We start from the raw sequence: 21,760 nt of genomic DNA, 5'->3' as shown, positions 1-21,760 counted from the left end.
GAGAACCTGAGTTAAATCCTGCTTCAGAAACTTATTAGTTTTGTGATTCTGGGCAAATCACTTCATCTTAATTTGCCTCTGTTTCCTCATCTGTAAAAATGAGCTAGAGAAGGAATTTTGCCAAGAAAACTCCAAATGGCATCACAAAGAACTGGACATAACTCAATTGTAACAATAATAGCACAACAGCATTGGCTCTAGAGTCAGCGGTACTGGGTCCAAATAATATTACCTGTGATACAAACCCATGTGGCTTTGTACAAGTCACAATTTCTGTGAGACTCAATTTTCTCATCTGTAAAAAGAGAAGGTTGAACTAGATCATAAGAATGTCCCAATTCCAGCTTAAAAAGTATGATTCTAATGGTTTTGTATTAGGGGAAACATGGAGAGTCCCGCTTAATAGGCCTTATTTTGAACACATTGCCCTCAAGTTTTCTACCTTTCAAGTATTGTAATCTGTATTTCTTATAATGTTATAAACATAGCTGAGCTGCACCTTGGGCAGAGTATTCCAGATGCTATTATAGAAACACCTGGGGAGAGAGACCATAGCTCTGGGAGTTTGCAAATTTGCAGCAAATTTGCTAAATGTTGGTAGTATCAGGAACAGGACAAGAATGATCCCTGAAGTTCAGACTTGGATCCATAGCTTTCTTAAGTAAAGATTCCGTGAAACCTTAGTGCTCTGGTCTGCATTCATCAGAGGTTCCTGGGAGAGTACTGTGTTATTATATAGAAAAAGGGGGTACAGGAGAGGAAGCAATAATAAATAACCTTAAAAAGCATACTGTTTAAGCAAAGACAACATGTTTAAATAGAAAGGGCTCTGTTCAAAGGACACGTTCTGTTTGAAGATGGAACCAGTTGGTATAAGCAGATTTAAATAGTATCATGCAGTTAAGAGAACTCTGAAGAATCCTGAGATCTGAAGTTGGATCCTTTCTCTACTACTGAATTCAGATCACTGCATTGGCTCACATTGCCCCTGAACTCTGGCAAAATCACCTTACCTTTTTACCATAGTAAAGAACAAAAACAATTTACTTGAAAATAGTGAACATCTTTGTACCAAGGCAATATGTCACCATCAAGCAAGCCCAATTCCTGTGGTTCCAAGCAAACCACTTTCATCCTTCCCAATCCATCCACCAAAGCACTGAAGGCCCAGCCTCAACCCCGAAGTCAGATGAGAGAAGATGGAAACATTAGGGCATCAGCTGCAGGGCAATCATGAGGCAGACACTAACAGTGGTGAGTGTTCACCACCAATATCAAATGTCTGACCTCAGCTGACAGGGGTGACAGATCTGTCACCAAAACCCAGGATAATCTGATTTGCCACACCATTTGTCTCCCCAATCTCCACCTTTTTATTATGTCTCTCTCTTTTGTTTTCTACCTGGTAATCCTTTAGCAAACTTTACCTGAGAAGGAATATTAGCTCAGCCCAAAAACACAATCACTTCTGAGGATATACAGGGGAAAAAAAGGTTGGGGGGTGATAAATGAGAATACAAAGTCAAGGTAAGAAAAAATTTCAAGATATATGAAATTTCATGAGAGAGGTTGAGAAGAAAATCCCTCCATTTAGACTTTTGCTTGTTTTTCAGATTTAACATGTTAGAGAACAAACTTGTACAAAATGATTGAAGGACATTTTATACATAAGATAACATAAGGATGTTATACATATACACACATATGTTCATATATGCACATACATATGTAGTTGTTCTTCATCCTTGAAAGGACCATGACATCATGCCATGACGTGCAAGTGAATTGAAATGAGGGAGGATTGTACAAAGTCACCAGTCTCTTTCTCCTCTGGAGTTATCTGGGTCCAATGGCCAAATATAGATCAGGATGTCTGGAGAAGGCCCTGGATGCAGTAGGGGACCATGGTCTTTTTAAGCTAAAGTCTTTAACAGGTCTCAATTTGAGGTAACGCCCAATCATAGACATATGTATGTGTATTTGTGTATATGTACATATATGTATATATGTATGTGTTTATATATTTATATACATATGACCTCATTCAAGAAATTATTTAACATTGGTGACTGTTAATTCCCCATCTTTCAAATAAAAAGGTTGAATTTGATAGCATCTAAAGCATTCCTCCTATTGCTAAATCTATGATTCTACAATGCTGCTTGGTGGTAGTCTCCTTTTCTACAACCACTTTCTATTTCTATATCTTCATTGTTGAAGTATCTGAAGAATATTAAAGCTGGAAGGGACCTTATTCATCCTAACTCTTTAATTTCTTTCTTTTCTTACAGATTTTTATTTTCAAAACATATGCATGAATAATTTTTCAACATTGACCCTTGCAAAACCTTGTGTTTCAAATTTTTTCCTCCCTCTCTCACCCCCTACTCTAGATGGCAAGTAATCCAATATATGTTAAACCTGTTATAGATATATGTATATGTCACATCCAATATATGTATACATGTTTCTACAATTATGGTGCTGCATAAGAAAAATCAGATCAAAAAGGAAAAAAGTGAGAAAGGAAACAAAATGCAAGCAAACAACAAAAAAAGTGAAAATGCTATGTTGTGATCCACCTTCAGTTCCCACAGTCTTTTCTCGGTTAACCTTTTAATTTCAAATATTGGGAAACTGAGGTCCAGAAAAGGGAAATTTTTGGCCAAAGTCATCCCAGAAATGGCAGAAGCAGGATGAACTTGGACATTAAACACATTTTTGGCTCCAATTCAGTAAACCTCTGCTTATAGGAGTCATGAGCATTGGTCTAACATCCAGCAAACACTAAAGAAAGGTTTCCACTGTTCTTCAAAGAACCAGGAAAGGAAGAATTGGTCTGTATAAATGTTTTATTATAAAGTTTTCTTGGGGAGGAAAGATTGTCAGAGTCTGATTTACACTGTTGTGTAATAATGTAGGAACTTGTAATGAATAAAACATGTATCTTTCACTGTTCCTTGGGGGTGATTATAGCCTTTTCTGGACACATTAAAAATTAAAATGAGGAGATGATACTTTTTAGGGTCTCTCTACAACAGAGAAAGGGATTTGAACTTTGTTATCTAATTCATCTGCTCTATATTTGTTCACCTACCCTCATCTTTCCTACTATTAATCCCAACTATATCATTACATGGTCTCCTGATATTAACATCTAACATACAACATAACTTCCTCAAGTGATAACCTTCCCATTTAAAAACCAGGAAGTTATAACAAAACAGGATCTTAGTTACCCATCCACCCCCCCCAAAAAAAAAACAGGCAAAAGTACATTGAAATGTTGACATATATCACTGTGGTTTTTTAAAAAAGACTTCAGTTTAATTGAATAGTAATTCAAAAAGTTTTTCATATCTCTTATCCATTAATTAATCTGAAGCCGACAGTATTGGATGATGAATGATATGCATTTTATGGAGAAAATAATGCTTCTAGAAGGGAAAGGACTTTGCCCCAAGTCTCTCAGTGAATTGATGGTAAAGCCATAGGTTTTCTGTCTCTCTTTTAGCCTGTAAATCACTTGGTATATAACGTATATCCCCAAATTCTTAGACCAGTTTTTAAGCTGCAATAGTTTAAACCTGGATTAAGACTTTTGGGACACTCTAGGTTTTGTATCCAATTTTCTATGTCTGTCATTTCCCCCTAATAGAATGTAAGCTTCATGAGAGCAGGCATTTTGAGGAAACTGGTGGGTAGAGTAGTGGACAGAATATAAGAATTGCAATTGGGAAGACCTAAGTTCAAATCCTATCTTAAATTCTTATTAGCTATGCAATTCTGGGCAATTCATTTAATCTATCTGGGGTACAAATGTAAATAATTAAACTTCACATAGTTCCTGTGAAGATCCATGTTATAGTGCTTTGCAAACCTCAAAGTATTCTATAAATTCTATATGTATATATGCACATGCACATGTATAATATTATAATTATATACAACATGGAAATATATGCAATATGATTATATAATATAATTAGTGTATATATATATGCATATATATATTTGAGCTATTATTATTATTCTGTCTTGGTAACTCCAGAGCCTATCATTATGCTTGGCATACAGTAGACACTTAATAAGTGCTTCATCAAGGATGCATTATGATCCTGAAAAGAGCCCTGGCTCTGGGGTTAAAAGGTTCTGGATTCCAATTCTGCCTCTGACACTAACCATGTGACCTTGGCCAAATCATATCTCATCTCTGGACCTCAGTTTCCTTATGGCCTCTGAACTTCCTATCTAGCCCTTGAGTTACGATCCTTCAAACAAATGAGTGAGTAAATGAATGAATGAGGATTGTTTCAATTATGTTGACATAAGGAATAAGCTCAATAGTATCAGCATTTTACTTTTTATTTACTCTTTGCTGAGGAAAACTTCTGACTTTAATTATCATTTACTTTGAATTATATATACTTTTTTTTAAGATGAGATAAACAGAAAAGCTTGTTTTGAAGAGGGAAAACCCTTTTTAGTTCCTGCTTTGGCAATTAACATTTGATGAGGACATTCTATCTTGCCTGTAACACAGTTTGTCGATAGTGGGCTGCCTTGGCGGGTGTTAAATGATTATGCGTTATTTCTTGGAACATTAAGGCCCAAAGTGATTGCTGGAGTCATTGTTTTATGGAGTCGGTGAATTACAGAAACGACTTGCCTGAATCTCAAGGGCCATTAGCTAGGTTTTCCAACTCAGATGTTTCCAGTCAATGGTGTGTTAATCTGAGTCTGCCGAACCTCCTGAACAATTTTTTTGCCCTTTTTTGTAGGGGGTTCAAAAAGAAATTACTGAAAAATAAGATGTAAATATGAATCTGATACATTAAAAGGCATCTTCCTTTGAATTTGTTAATGTGGCAGGGCCTCACGGTTTGAAGCTTGACTGGAGTTTGGCTTTGAAGTTGGAGTAAAGATTTCAGGCTGCTGGCGATGGTAGTGGTGATAAGAACATTTGTCTGATAGCAGCAATTATTTCTCTCCAAAGCAGTTGGAATTTGAAATAGGACTGTGCGTTCTCTTTCCATGGTTTTATCACTGTATTTCTGATCCCTTGTTCCTGCCCTGCCTTTGCCAATTCCTTAAGGCATAGAATGCTTTCAAATTAAACCTCCAAAGTAATACAAGCGGTATCAGAGATCTATCTCAAACTTATGAAAGCAAAAAGAGGCCGAGTTCCACTTAAACCACATCTAACTCATGCTAGCAAAGGGAAGAGAATATAGAGGAAACAGCAGGCACTCCGCTGTGAAATTATACATTTCAAACCCAATTATGCATCTTGCTTTTTCTTTGTTGTTAGGTCTTTTTTTTTCCTTAACAACACCTATATTGTTAAATACTGATGGACACAAAAGAGAATGTTTAGAGAAGAAAGGATTTCAGGTATGGACACAACATCATCCCCAAATGTTTCTTTCCATATTAATCATTAATGAAATCTATACAGGGTACCATGTTTATAGTCCTTCTCTCAGATCCAAGGGATGATTCCATTGACATAGAAAACTCCCTAATGAAGTAACTCCCACTACTAATACAGATTTAAGCCTGCTATTCAACTGAAGAATCTTGGAGAGTTGCCTGGGGATTAAGTAATTTTCCCAGTCATATAGCCAGTATCAAACAGAGGCAGTTCTGAGACCCAGATCTTTTTGACTAGGTCTTGATCCACTTATGAGAAGCATCAGATATATATATATATATATATATATATATATATATATATATATATATATATATATATATATATATATATATACACATACATACATATACATACATATATATACATATATATATACATATATATATATATATATCTTGCAGCATGCAGCCCACAAAACTCGTACTGAGTGTGGTTTGAACCAGATTAATTAGAAAATATTTAACAAAATAAATAAAATACAATAAAACATAGATAATGTTAATACATGGTTTTCTATGTCAATATAGTCTTCTGTATGTGGTCTCCTTTTCTATTTTGAATCTATCACCATTGCACTAAACCATGTTTCCTTTCATAGTATTCTTTATTATAACTTTTACAATTATTTTAATAGTATTTCATTTTTCCAAATACATGCAAAGATAGTTTTCAACATTCACCTTTGCAAAACCTTGTGTTACAAATTTTTTCCCTCTCTCCCCTCTTCCTAAGATAGCAAGCAATCCCATATAGATTAAATATGTATCACAGAACTTTTAAAGGGGGCATTTACGTCTTTGAGCATTTTTCTCAAACTGTGAGTCAGGACCCTATATTGGATCATGTAACAATTTTGGGGTCATAAATTATAATTTATCAGTAAATGTTTGGTTTATATACCTATTTCATAAACCTATGTAAAAAATTTTCAGGCAAAAAGGGGTCATGAATGGAAAAAGTTTAAGAAGCTCTGATCTAGAAGAACTCTCCAAAAAGTTACTCTTCCCATTCCTTCCACTGAACTTTATGTGTCTCATGACCCTGGGCAAGCCTCAGTTTCCTCATCCGTAAATGAAAACAAATTGGAAAGGGAAATGGAAAATCACTCCAATAGATTTGTCAAGAAAACCCCAAATGGGGACAAAAAGAATCTGCTACAAGTGGAAAACAACTGGAAAAAGGGTAGTGGGGCATTATGGGCTTTAAGGTTGCCTGTAAATACCAAAAACACCGAAGCAGGAAGCCTATTCTTGCTCTAAGCATAGAAGGCCCTGACTTCTCCACATAATGCTTATTTTTACCACACTCTAACCTTCTCAAGAGACAGCCCTTTTGACACAGTCTACTAAACCAGCTTGTTTAATCTACAGAGAGTCTATCTGAGGATTATATGGGATTACACTGAGCTATCTAACCCAATTACAACTCTTCTAGAATTTCTTGTTCTATGAAGACTTTACAATCTCAGCTGACTCCAGTAATGTCATTAATACTTCTCATTAAAAAAAATTATTCCCGTCTCCCCAGAAGGTAGGCTGGTAGAATAGAAAAAGCAATGGATTTGGAGGTATAGGATTTGGATTCCAATTCCAGGACAGCTGCTTAATGTCTATGTGACTTTGGGAAATCCTTTAAACTTTTTGGGTCTCACTTTCCTTGTCCATAAAACGTGAATGTTCAACTAATTGAACCCTCAGGTCCCTTTCAGCTCTTAATCAACTTACTGTATCTGGACAACTGTAGGAGATAAAAAGAGAATTATCTGACTATAAGGGGTTATAATTAATTGGAGATATATGTATGCCATTATCCTTGACATAAATATGTGCTATAGTTATGGTTATATGTATGAAAACAATCTCTTTGATTTATATTTATAATATGTCTTAAGTTAACTTTGTTTGACATATATTGATTACATTGAAAAGTAGTTAGGCTTCTTTCAAAAAGATTTAGTCATTCACCCAGAGGAAATAATGAGTGAATTAATTAGAATCACCTGGAGCAGACAGTGACCTCACTTCCTCCACTATTAAAAAAGAGCTGGGCTAAGGAGGGAGAGAATCCCCAGCTGGAAGACTGGCTAAAGCTGAGATGGTTTCTGTATCAGGAAAAAAAGAAATAATTCAACTACATAAAATAAGAAAAGCTAGTTAAGCCTCTGTGGACTCTAAGTAACAATGTAGGATTAATGCTGACCATTCCTCAGCTGAAATCAAAGAAAGTAAAAACGAAGACGGGAAAGGAAATAAGCATTTATATAACATTCACTGTGTACCAGGCACTGTGCTAAACATTTTACAAACATATATTTGTAAATATATAAATTTATAAGTATATCATATTTGGAACTTATAAATATATTTATAAAGTGGAGTATATACATGCTATATAAATGCTTCATCATCATTGTTTCTATTATTATCATTACAAATGTTATTGCATTTAGTCCTTATAACAACTATGAGGAATGAGAGCTGCTATTATCCCCATTTTACAGAGACAAACAGAGATTAAGTGATTTATGCAGGTTCATACAGTGTCTAAGTCTGGATTTGAACTCGGGTCTTCCTGATGCCCAGCATTTTATTCACTATGCTACCCAACTGCCACTAAAAGCAGTAGAAATACTAGGAGGAACCTGTAAGTGGAAGCATTGAGAAGTGAGAGCCAAGGGTAATAACCAGATTTATAACTTAATGTCAATTTAGCCAAACTTTATTTATTTCCTTTATAAAACATCTCATCTCCAGCTTCTGTATTTTTGCACAAACTGCCCCTTTTATCTACCTTGTCATCCTAGTTACTTTCTGATGGAATCCCTAGCTCAGCCCAAGAGCTACTGTTCCTTTGGCCAGCCTTTTCTGAAACTCCCAACTATTTGCAGCCTTTCCATCAAGAAGCCACTTTATATACTTGCATTTGTTTATCTGTATACCTCTTATATTCCTCCAGTAGAATATAAGCTCCATGAAGGCAATTATTTGGTCGTCTTCATATCCTGAGTGCTTAGCTTATATTTTAATAAATATTTGTTGTTTTGATTTGAATGCTCTGTACTGGGAATGAGATCTTTGACTTTCTGGGTATCATATATATATATATATATCCTGATATTCAAAAGCAACTTGCGTAATTTCTGTTTTGTTATAAATTATTCCATACATATTTATCAAGTATCAAACACTGTTCTATCTTATAAAGATAAGTAAGAAACAGATTCTATTCTCAAAGGACTCATATTTCTTAAAGGGAAATAATGTGTATGTTCAGGGATATATTCACACATGTCTAATAACTGACTCTCCTCCCTCCCCAAAAAAATTACATATGATTTACTGTTAAGTTTAATTTGCACTTTTGTTGGTTCTAATTGGCTGTAGCATATTCTTGCAGGAAACACAACTAAGAATGGTTTGGAAATGTAAAGTAAGAAAAAGGAAGAATAGTTTAATTTATTTTTTGGAATTCCACATTTGGGATTCTGCCCTAATGGCCTTTCTTCCCAGGCTCTACCCCCTTAATCTGTCATGGAGTATAACTCTCCCTTCAAGGTTATTATCTTTGCTCCACTGGGCATGTGTGGAGGACATATCCTTGTCTACCCCCAACCAGACCAACATAATTATTTGATCTTCAATTTCAAATTAAGGGACAGAACAAACCAGATCCTATTTTTAATTCTGCATTTGGGAAATTTAACATGTAAAAATCATTTTATTTAATTACATAATAGGTCATATTGCAATATACTATTATAATAATGATGTAAGATAAAATAATTTAGTTATTTTATCAAAATAATAAAATTTTTACCAAAACTTAGAGCTTCTAAGCTAGGATCAAATACTAGCTATTTTAAACAGATAAATCAGACTTCAATCTTTCTCCTTCACTAGTCCTAACCAACAGTTCCTTCCATTTTAATTTCCATGTTTGAAATAAAAAGAAAGCAATTATGACCAATCATCATTTTATATAAAGCCATCAATAATTAAGAACAGCTTAAAAATTGAACAACTATATAGAAAAATAGCTGCATGGAAGAAGGAGGAGAGGAAGGTTAGGAGTTAAATCTCCACTGTCATTTCACTGATCTAATGGGGTGACAAATTGTCATAACTTCAATCTATTCCAGCTACACTTATCAGAGTTTTTCTAATAAGTGGAGGCCATGGTTGTTAGAGACATATCTGTAACTCTCAGGCTCTAGCCTGAGTTCACAAGGCAAAATGATTATAAAAGCTTCTCTTTTTCTTTCCCCAACTGCCAATCCACTGCATCAAACTCCTCCAATCTGAAAAACATTCTTGTACTCAGATCTCTCTATTTCAATACTGAAGTCCTGGTTCTCATTCTCATCACTGCCATCACAGAAGTTTCATTGCAGCCCCTAGAACGCCAACTCCCATGTATACTAGAGATACTTGGGCTACATGCATATAAAAAATAGGGTTAAGTAGAAGGTTTTGGGGAAGGGCATTAACTACCTGCTGGAAATAATGGAGAAGAGGGAATCAGGAGAAGATTCATATACTGGGTAGTGACTGAGTTGAATTTTGTAAGAAACAAGGGATTTGGAAAGTTGGAAGTGAGAAGAAAGATGGAAGGATATGGGAATGGGAGATAGCCAGAAAAGCCAGTCTGGCTGGACTGGAACATGAATGAAATAGAAATAATATAGCATGGACCTCAAGCTATGAAGGGCCTTATAAACTGAACAGAGAAAGTTTGTATTTGAACTTAAAGGAAATAAGGAACCACTGGAATTTGTTGAGTGGTATGATCAGACCTGTGCTTTGGGCAAAGTGCTTTTAAATTATCCCTCTCTTGATTTAAAATATAAAATAAAATAAAATAAAACACCAGTAATTTCAAGATGGCTTCTTCTCCAGGTTTCTCGGCCAAAGCCACCCCCTACTCTTACCCACAAGTCAAAATATTATCAAGTGGCAACTGCTCGGTCTAATCCATTGAGGAACATGCCACAAAAACTCAAAATTCAATGTCACAAAAAGTGTATTCTTTTAATCACTAAGTTGTTCAGAATTGTTGCTCACTCCCAAATTAGATTTTAAGATCTGAGAGAAGGGATTATACTTGAAAACCTGGTTCTTCTTTAAGGGGTCCATGACTCAAGGTTTTCTGCACAAAGGATGCTCTATAAATGTCATTGGTACACCCTGCAGACATGAACTCAACAAGCTACCAATGAAGTAACTGGGGAGACACAAATACGTCCCTCCACAACATTGATCAGACAGCCTTTTCAACTGAACTAAGTTCATGACTGAGAGTAAAAAAGACAAGAATTCCATGCTGAAAGCTAGTGTTCAAGGATATTAGACCTATTCCACCTTTTTCCAACTTTGATTTCAGAAGATATTATGAAGAATGTTCTTTTCCTTTATTCTCAACCTCTACTTCTAAAAATTGTTGTATATGCAACTTTTGTGACCTTATTTGGGTTTTCTCTATTTTTTTTTCTTTTTCAATTTAAAATACTTGTAAAACCTCCTCTACTTCCATGTTGAAATCTAATAACAGAAAAATAAGAAAGCAAAGAGACCTGATACAATGACCACATTTGGCAATGTTTACAACAATTTGCCCTTATAGTCCCCAGCCTCTCTGCCATGATATGGTAAATGTATTTCTTTATCTCGTTTCAGGGTCATATTTGGTTGCTCAGTTACTCAGTTTGGATCTCTTTTACTGTTTTTTTTTTCATTTATACTGTTGTATCCATGGTATATACTACTTTTTTTTTTCAGTTTTTCTCTTTTCATTCACTATCAGTGCATTAAAAATCTTCCATGTTTCTCTAGTAATAGATGGAATGTCCAATAAAACGCCAATCATTTGGGTTTTCTTGACAAAGATACTGGAGTGATTTTCCCTTTCTTTCTTCAGACCATATTACTGTTGAGGAAACTGAGACAAACAGATTTAAGTGCCTTTCCCAAGGTCACACACTTAGTGTCTCAGGTTAGATGAATTTTCCTGACTCTAGGCTGGCACTCTGTCCACTGAGTCACCTGGCTGCCCTAAGAAGTATGTTATTTTAAAATACTTATTTTAACCATAATCCTAACCCTAAAATGTGTGCCCTACTCCTAAATATTGCTTGATGGACATTTTTATGAATAAATTATAAACTGTCTTATTTGGCACTTCAATCCATTTAAAATCTGACTAAGCTAATTTTCTAAGCTTTCTATGTACTCTTCATTCCAACAAACTGTCTTACTTCCTTTTTCCTATAAATTACATCTCCTACTTATATGCTTTTTTGCAGCCTCTTTCTTGTGGATAGAATACTCTCCTTCCTTTTTTCCAGTATTTGCTATTCCCAAGCTTCACTTGAGATTCAACTCAAATATTACCTTCTACATGAAATATTCCTTGAGGCCCCTTACTTCCTAGTACCCTGCCTTCAAAAGGAAAAAAAATATTGATTTGTATTCTTGCATACCTTTGTAAATTTTTATTTACTTTTCTCCACTCCTCCAACTCTAAATGAATATTGAGAGTTTTAGAACTGGTACTGTTTTGATTTTTGTCTTTGTTAAACTATGAGTTTCTTGAAAACAAGTGTTATTTTTTGCCTTTCTTCCTGTCTTCGGTATTTGACACAGGGCCTGCCATCATGTAAATATTTAACAAATGCTGACTTGTATCTAACCTTAACACCTAACGTGGTGCCTGGCACATAGTGAGCACTAAATATTTATTAAATTGACTTGTATCTATCCTTATCAACTAATACAGTTCCTGGCACTGTGAATTCTTAATAAATGCTTATAAAATTGAATCAAATTTAGACTTATTTATGACCTGTTTTCTAGCAGAAAGATCAAATCCTCCTAAAGTTCCTAAAATTCACTGTTGTACATGAGGATCAGTCGTCTATCTTCCCTTAAAATGAAGGATTTTGGCTGATCTTGTCTTTTGAAGCTTTGGATACCCTCAGGCTGATATGTATACTTGGCAGAATCCACTCTGAGCCCTATAAAACCCCACCATATGGAGTGTTTTAGGTTCAGTTCACCCAAGGGAGTAGAAGGATGCAAGAAAAGATGGCTTCTTGAGCTTTTAATGCCATTGTACTTGACTTACAAATTCCACAGTCTGAGCTGGGCTCTTCAAACTCTACCTGACATAAAGAAATAGTTCTTACCCATCTCTCCTAGCTATAATGCATTATTTGGTTTTTTGGGTGATTGAAAGACATAAATTGTAATAAAAGTTTATATGTACTTGTAGTTTGCCAAAAGTCTGCTTCCCACATCCAAATCTATCCTCTGTCTGCCTCAGTTTAGTCAACTATAAAATGGGGATAATAAGAGCACCTACCTCTTATGGTTGTGAGAATCTGTGAGGATCCCTGTGACCTCTGTGAAAATCAAATTCACATCATGGGGGTTAGGGGCACGGCATTATAACAATATGGAAAATCCACATCAAATTTGTTGGATCTTCTTTTCATACCAAAGAAGTCTAAATTTTTTCTTTTTATTTTATGGGCTGTTAATAGTGTTTTATTGTAAAGTTTGAGTCAATATTATACAATGTTTTATATATATACATATATATATATTATGCACTTCAGAATTTCTAGACTTTATCTTCATCATCTGTTGGCCTTTGCTTGTTGCCTGTAACTTCTGCAAAAGTCCCTCAGAATACCCATTTAATTTTTGAGAGGCAATTGGGGTTAAGTGACTTGCCAAGATCATATAGCTAGTAAGTGTTAAAAGTCTGAAGCTGGATTTGAACTCAGGTTCTCCTGACTCCAGGGCAAGTACTCATTCCACTGCACCATCTAGATGCCCTGCCTCCATTTAATTTCTTAAGTCAACCCCAGAGTATATCAGAACTATGATGGGAAATTTGCAATGTGGAAGGGATAGTTGTAATCTTTTTATTTCACTATTAATTTATTTGACTATTAATTAAATGTTTAAATATTAATTTATTTATTAGAAATACAAATTTGACTATTAGAAATAAAAATATTATTTCATTTGATCCAGCAACTCTGAGAGGTAGGTGCTATTATTATGGCCTATTCTATAGTTGAGTAAACTGAAGCAGACAAAAGTTAGATTTGGATGTGAGAAGCAAATATGTGTGTGTGTATACACACGTGTATATATATATATGTACATATATATATATACATATATATATATAAAATAAAATCTAGCATATAATACCTTAGAAACACATTCTTCTTTCCCTTCTCTACCCTTCTTTCCCCTTCCCTTCCTTCTCTTTCCTTCCTTGCCTCTCCCCTCCGTTCTCTTCCACTCCCGTCCTAGCGCTTATTTCTTGGTCCTACCTTCTGCCAGTGAGAGGAGGGCATTTGCTCAGTTTATCCCATTTTCTCATCCTAGCTACCAGGTGTGTTCCATGGCTTCATCCCATGACCTTTCCATCTGAGAACTATCTTCCTAAGTCTAAGTTACCATCCTTATTTTCTCTGGATGTCTTTTCCTCAACCCTGTCCCTCTTTCTTATAGTTCTCTATATAAAGATCTCTCACTGTTCTAGGCAACCCTCTAAAACTGTTTCAGAGAAGTTGACAACCTACATTAGCTAACCAAGAAAATGTATTCTCATCTAAGAGTTATTTTTGAGAATGAAATCACAGATCCAGTCCCTGTGACCAGTTGTGATGGATGCATTAGATTTAGGTCTCAAAGGACCTCAGACTATCGAATTGAATGAATGAATACAATAACATGAATGAATGAATGAGAAACCTATAGCTTAGAGAGTCATAAGTGATTAGTCCATCTGCAGTCTACAACTACAGCATTATCTTGAGTGCAGGTATTTCTGATTCCAAATCTGTCATTTGGCCATACTGTCTCAGATATTTTCAGGAGATATTTTGCAATCTTCAGCCTTAATTGAGAGCAAGTACAAGTCCCTTTAGCTAGCGATCTTAATGTAACTGAACTGAAAAAGGGAAAACATCCTAGGATCTGTGTGCTTGAAAGAAGGATGGGGTCCTTCCCTTCAGCCTCAGCTCTCACATGGTCCTCTTCATCTCTTCTGAAGTGTGGAAATAAAGCTTCTGTGTATTTGTGCTAAAAGGGCAAGACCTAAAAGGGGGGGCTATTGCAACTTTAAAACTGGATCTTGGCAGTCTTTGAAAATCTAAGGTTTCTCTCATAAGTGTCAGTGTTTGAAATGTTAAGTCCTTTGAGATTTGGAGTTACCTTGGAGACATGAATGAAGCAGAGTTTTACTATTGCTGTAGTATTTTTTCATCCTGCCAGACACTCTGTGCTTTTAAAAAATGTATAGTTTCTTGATTCTTACAGATTACAGATGTTCTGTGGTGTACAGCATGAGATATTTTGAGCACCTTTATTAGTCCCCAGTCATTAAGAGATGTTGACTATACAGTACAGAATCAATAGGTTGCCTGCAGCTCTATCTTGTTAGATCTCATAAATTATTCAGGGTCAGCACTGGCCAGAATTTGGATAAGAAATCACCCAGGAAGTGGCAAAGGAAGTGATCCAGATGAAAAGAAATCTTTTGAGGGAATGTTTCTATCTGGAACTTGTTGAAATTCGCTGCCCATCCTATACCTTCAGCTCAGATACCAGAGTAAGCTTTTGATCACCTAGTTGTCTCAATCTTGGTAGTTTGGTAGAGTCAAAAGGGGCAGTGAATATTGACCTGGATACACTAGATTTAGTCCTAATTTACCTGTCTGATTTCTCCTACTCAGTTGATCTTTGCTGGATCTTCTCCTGAGTCATTCTTCTTAACCATAGTTATCTCCCAACTTTCTTTCCTGAATCCTTTTTTCTACTTGTGTATTATTTTATTTAGTTTTATCAGCTCCCATGGTTTCAATTACATCTTAATGCATATGGTATTCTGAATTATTTGTTTGGTCTTTTCTCTCACCCTCCAATCTTGTAACTACAACTGGACATTTCAGACTAGATGCTTACAGATGTCTTAAATTCATCATGCCCAAAACTGAATTCATTCTTCTTCTCCCAAAACTCTCTCCCCTCCAAACTTCCCTATTACTGTTAAAGGTAGCTGTCCCACATCACCTCCTTCATGGCCTATTGGAACAGCTTTACTGGTTGGTATTTCTGCCTCGAGATTTTTCCCCATTCCAGTCTATCTTCCATTCAATTGTCAAATTGATCTTGCTGAAACACAAAATTGACCATGTCGCCTCCTGCTCAGTTAATTTTATTTTCTCCAGAGTCAGATATAAAATCCTCTGGCTTTTAAAGCCCTCTGTAATGTGTATCCTTCCCACCTTTGCAGTTTCTTAGACTTTATCCCTAACATGTACTCTGTAAGCCAGTGGCGGTAGCCTTCTGGCTGTTCCTGACTCCAGGTATTGTCCCTGACTGTCCTTCATGCCAGGAACTGAACTCTAGCTTGGAATTTCCTTTTTTTCAGATCTTCACTTCTGGCTTCCTTCAAGCTTCTCCTTCTGTACATAGCCAGGGTTATCATTTTCTTTAAAGAGGTTCCTCTCAAGTCCCCTATAATGTAATGTTTAAAGAGCTCAACGTCTGGTTAAATGAAAAGTTTTGATTTAGTTTTGCTGGGGTTTCCCCCTTTACTTTTGCAAAAACAAAAATAAACTTAGAAATTTATCTGAGATTTGAGAAAAACGGGCTTCCAAACAAAGAAGTGACTATCCTGTTTGAAAATAGCATTGTATTAATCAAATTGGATGTCACCCAAAGGATGCTAATGGAGGAATAGATTTCTATGCTAGTCAGGTAGGTTCTCTCTTCAAAGTTGTTTGGAGACTAGTATGCAAGTCTCAGCTGAGTGATTTTGACAGGGGTAGAGTAACATGGTTAATTTGCTGGTGTCCCTTGTTCCAGGAATGTATTCTTGAGATTCTCAGGGCTAAAATGGTTTTATGGCTACACAGGACAGCCAAGCTAGGGCAGCAGGGAGGAGGCTTTTGTGGTGGGCTGCCTGGCCTTTGATTATTCTTCTTTAGAAAATCTCACACACACTGAAACTCAAAAATGTTTACTTTTTTTCTCTCCTTTTATTTTTTTCTAATTCTAGGACTCTTCTTCAGCTGGATGTGCTACTGTGGCTGGGCCCCGGACAAGTGCAGTTGCTGGAGAACAGGGAACATCCCCAAAGGTCCAGCTGCCCCTCAATATGTAAGCTGCCATTTTGTGTGAATTCTTACCCCATTCCCTAACCCTGGGCTTGCTTGTGAAGTGTTTTAGTGATTCTTACTTATTATTATACCTTGAAATGTAGTTCTCTCTACCCAGCAAGAAAATCAGATTAGACAGAAAGAAAACATGAACTAGAGGAACACAGGTCAAAAGCCACCCAGGATGCAAAATCACAGAAGGATTCAGAATAATTTTAAGGCACATAGAATTTTTTCTACTAGTATTTTATTTCTGCAAATACATTTAAAGATATTTTAACTTCATTTTTATAAGACTTTGTTTTTAAAATTTTTCTCCCTCCCTCGCCTTCCCTCTCTGCAATATCAACAATCTGATATTGGTCAAATATATACAGTCTTTTTAAGCATATTTCCATATTCATTATGCTGTGCAAGAAAAACCAGACCAAAAGGGGGAAAAAAACACAAAAAATTTAAAAAGGTGAAAATACTATGATTTGATCCACATTGAGTCTCCATGTTTCTCTCTGGATGTGATGGACATTTTCCATCTCAAGTCCATCACAGTTGATCATGACAATCTTGTTGTTACTGTGTACAATATTCTCCTGGTTCTACTCACTTTACCCAGCATCAGTTCATGTAACTCTTCTAGGCTTTTCTGAAATCATACTGCTGATCATTTCTTATAGAACAATAATATTCCGTTACCTTCATATGCCATAACTTATTTAGCCATTCCCCAACTGATGGGCATCTACTCAATTTCTAGTTCCTTAGAGGGTACATACAATTAATGAGATGATAACTAACTTTTATATTTGATACTTTGGGATTTTATATTTTGTATTTTAAAGTTTATATAGAACTTTACATATATATCATTCATTTGATCACATCTCTGTCTCAATAATTAAGCATGAAGCAGGATGTGATAGTGAAAAGTACCTTGGGCTTGGGAATTTAGAGACCTGGATTCATAGGACCATAGATTTATCAGTCTGTAAACATTTATCAAGGGCCTACTCTTGCAAGGCACTGTGCTAAGCACTAGGATAAAAAAAAAATCAAAAATTAGTTTCTGCTCTCAAGGAACTAATGAGAAAGATAACATGAAAGCATCATGTTAGAATAAGAAAAACGACTAGAATTAAGAGAAATCAAGAAAAGGTTACTTTCTGGTAGAAGCTGGGATTCTAAGGACTTGAAAGAAGCCAGTATTGCCATGATGTGAAGATAAAGAAAAAAAAAACTTTCCAGGCATGAGGGAGAGCTGGAAAAAAATCTAGATTTAGAGTTGAAAGGGGGCTCTCTCATTTTATAAATGAAGAAACTGAGGATCAGAAAGATTGTGACTTGATGATGGTCATCACAGATAGTGACAGGATTTGAATTTGGGACTTGTGACTACCTGTCTCTGCCCTGCCATTAACTAGCTATGAAAGTTACTAAATTTCTCTGATCTTCAATTTTAATGTGAATGGAGTACATAGTCCTCAAGTCAGAAGGACCTGAGTTCAAATGTAGCCTCAGACACTTAACACTTCCTAGCTGTGTGATTCTGGGCAAGTCACTTAATCCCAATTGCCTTGCAAAATAAATGCGTAGACTAAAATAAAATAAAATAAAATGGGAAAACAAGGAAATTGGGTTTAGATGACTCTCCAAGGTTTCTTTCATTTTCAAGATTTCTAGGATACTCGAGAATATTTATAACCAGATGAATCATTGCCAGGAAGTGAAGGTAGCAGAGGTGTCTGTCTCACTTAGAAAATCTGTTCTAAATTACAGCTCTTTTAAAGGTACCCTTAGTTAAAAAGCACATTCCTTAAAAGGGAATGCTCTCACACCTTAGCTTATCTTATTGCCTTTCTCTTTTAGAAATAACTGGGTTTTTGAATGAATGTTTAAAACAACACATTTGCTAAACACGGCTGGCAACAGCAGAAAGCAAAATAGATCTGGAGGAGACACTAAATGAGGTTCTCATTAAAGAGATATGAAGAACTCGTGTTATTATAAAAACAAAAAGCTTAAGTAAACAAAAATAACAACAAAAATCTAGGTTATCTCTGCATTTTTAAAAGTTCACTAATTTTAAGGGTTTTCTAGAAATGGTTTGACTAATTTCATTCATGTGTATGTAACCACATCCCTTTAAGACTTATGTGGTAAAATATTTGGCTTAAATTGACGAATCATCTATTTCAATGCTCTGTTATCATAACCAATAAAACTTTAAAAAAAAATTTAAAAAGATTATTCACTAAGGTTTCCTGAGGATAGTGATAACATAAGAGATATGTAGGGAAAATTCCAAATTTTACGTTGACAACTGAGAATGATATTCAAGCTGAGGGTTGATCAAAGAGCAGTCACATTTAATTCTGATCTTCCAAGGCAACCATCAGCAATTGTTCAGTAGAGTTTGATTCCATTGACCTTAATTGTGGGTTCACAGTATACATGTCATAGAATTGGGATAGGGAGTAATAGGAGATGTGTTTTGCTTCAGAAAGGTAGTTGGTTCTCTTCCCCATATCTTTCAAGCTGATGAACATCCACAGCAAGTAATGATTTCTTTTAAGCCTTTCCCCACACATGGGCAAGAATAATAGTAACTAGGAGTGTTCTAAAATTTGACACTCTTTTCTCCAATCCAGAATTAATCCAGATCTGGGCCAGGGAAGGATGTGAAGGACTTACGTGTCACAGTGTAAGCATCAAAAGCCCAAACTTAAAGCAGTCATTTCTATGCATGCTAACTCAGTCAGAATCTCCTAGGTGTATCTCTATTTCTGCCTCCTAGGAAGTCTTTCCAGTACCCAGGACTAAGCAAAACCATCCCCTTTTCATCTCCTTCCAGCCTCTATTTCCCTGTCCTATATTACTGCAGACAAAAGAAGGTTTCTTAAGTCATCTGAAGTCAAGAGTCACAGGAAAAGGAAGTTAGTGTGGCTAATCAAACCTATTAAGCTTTTAATTATTGCCCCTTATATGCCAGGCACAATACTGGGCAATGAAGATAACAACAACAACATTTAAATTGCAACACAGGTTTAAATGTTCAATGCTCTATACCTGTGTTATTGGGCTTTGGATCCATGGAATCATAGAACCCAGTAAGATTTTTCTGCTTTTCACTATAAAATAGTCTGGCTGAATTTCTTGTAAATTTCTAGAGTGATAAAAGGGTCAAATTCTGTCCCTAAAACAAAACATAGGCTCCAGTGGAAATTTTGTCCCCACACTGTTAAGTATCTGCCAAAGGAGTTAAAAGGGAACAAGCCTTACAATGTATCCAGTCCCATATTTTGTTCTCTTAATGCTGAATGTATGTATCATAGAACTGTTTATACCAAACCACCAAACAATGGGTGCTAGGTGAATGGTAAACAGCAATATTGATGATCCTCTTCTTTTTTTTGTTTTTGTTTTTATTTTATTTTTTATTATAACTTTTTATGGACAGAACATATGCATGGGTAATTTTTCAACATTGTCCCTTACACTCACTTCTGTTCCAACTTTTCTCTTCCCTCCCTCCACTCCCTCCCCTAGATGGCAGGCAGTCTCATATGTGTTAAACATGTTAAAGTATACCTTAAATGCAATATATGTGTACAGATCGGTACAATTCTCTTGTACAAGAAAAATCGGATTTAGAAAGTAAAAATAACCTGGGAAGAAAAACAAAAATGCAAGTAGTCCACATTCATTTTCCAGTGTTCCTTCTCTGGGTGTAGCTGATTCTGTCCGTCATTGAGATGATCCTCTTCTAAAACATGACTTTTGAAATCACATTTGTATTTCATTTCTGGAGGATAAAATGACAACTTTTCAAGTAAAAATTAACTGGTTCTCTGCAGTCCTTGGATTCCTTCCATAGACTTTAGCCCTGTTCCCACTCTATGAGATGTACAAAAGTGTTTTGTGTCTTATAGTTCTCCCTAAAATAATGTCTAATAAAGAATAAGAATATAGCCTTTTAGTAACAAACCAAAAAAAGTAAAAAATTGTGTCTAGATATCAATCCCCAATAGATAGATCATCCAATATGGCCTTTTTGATTATATTTCACATCTCAAGTGGAAAAAAGACTGGATTTTTGAGAAATAGATCCTGATTTTGTGTCCTGGCTTCTTATCCTTATGATCAGGGGCAAAGTCCTTAACCTTCTCATGTCTTAATATCTACACCTGTAAAATGAAAGTAATAATACTTACTATAGCTGCCTCATTAGGTGGCAAGGAAGAACTCTTTTGTAAGCTTTAGAAGCACTTCATGAGCTATCATTTATTATTATTTAACATCAAGGTCAATATTTGCATAGTCCTAACCTCCCATGTTACACTGGTATGGTTCCTGGTCATTAATAAGGTGCTTGTACAGACATTATTTTATGTGATCCTCCATAAAGAATGTGTGGCTCGTGTAGAAAAAGTAATATTTACACATGAGAATTTACGTGGCTTGCCCAAAGTAGTACAGTTAGTATTGCAACTCGGGTCTCTAGACACCAAATGATTGTCATTTCTATTAACCAGTCTGATTAAATACAGTTGACCAAGTCTATGATTTCATTATAAGAGTGAATCACAAGTGCCCAAATTAGAAAACTCCCTCTTCCAGTACATAGTAATGCATGCCCTGCAAATGACAATTTGAGAAAGTTGCCTGAGACCATTGAAATTACGTGTCTTACCCAAGAGGAGCACATAGACAATATGTGTGTCTGGGTGGACTACTGGATTGAATGGATCTTATTATTATCTTATTATTATCATATCACCTAGGGAAGTTACTTAGATTTTGCTCAGAGAGTCTTCAAAGAAGTCTACATGTCCTCTTAGCAGATTCTTGGTTTTTTAAATTAAATTAGACATATCAAATTATTAGCACAGAATATCCAAAGTGAACAAATAAAATGCTAAATATTAAAGTTAATGTAACCTAAGGGCTTAGGTCTTAGCCCTAAGGGCTTAGACCTAAGCCCACTATAAGTTTTATTTTTTATTGGTAGAAATCAACTCCGTTCCTTCCATATGCACAGGAGATTGCTCCCCACCAATAAAGAGAGAATCTCATCTCATTGGACTTTGGGACTTGAGACTTTGGGACTCTGGTACATTAATAATAACCATAAGTGAATATATGAACAA

The 21,760-nt window shown here is 35.6% G+C and overlaps 1 protein-coding gene across 3 annotated transcripts in view; it reads left to right on the top strand.

Moving 5' to 3' along the window:
* Window positions 1–21,760, top strand: part of SH3RF3 (SH3 domain containing ring finger 3) — a 564,609-nt gene that overhangs the window by 409,641 nt on the left and 133,208 nt on the right. For all 3 annotated transcript variants that reach the window (XM_074299631.1, XM_074299630.1, XM_074299632.1), the window contains one exon: window positions 16,517–16,617. In XM_074299631.1, coding sequence (XP_074155732.1) covers window positions 16,517–16,617 — 101 coding nt within the window. The remainder of the gene's footprint in view (window positions 1–16,516; window positions 16,618–21,760) is intronic.

This window comes from Sminthopsis crassicaudata, chromosome 3, assembly GCF_048593235.1.
Source record: "Sminthopsis crassicaudata isolate SCR6 chromosome 3, ASM4859323v1, whole genome shotgun sequence".
Lineage (NCBI taxonomy): Eukaryota > Metazoa > Chordata > Mammalia > Dasyuromorphia > Dasyuridae > Sminthopsis > Sminthopsis crassicaudata.
The sequence above is the reverse complement of the archived record's forward strand: the minus strand, read 5'-3'. Positions and strand labels throughout refer to the sequence as shown.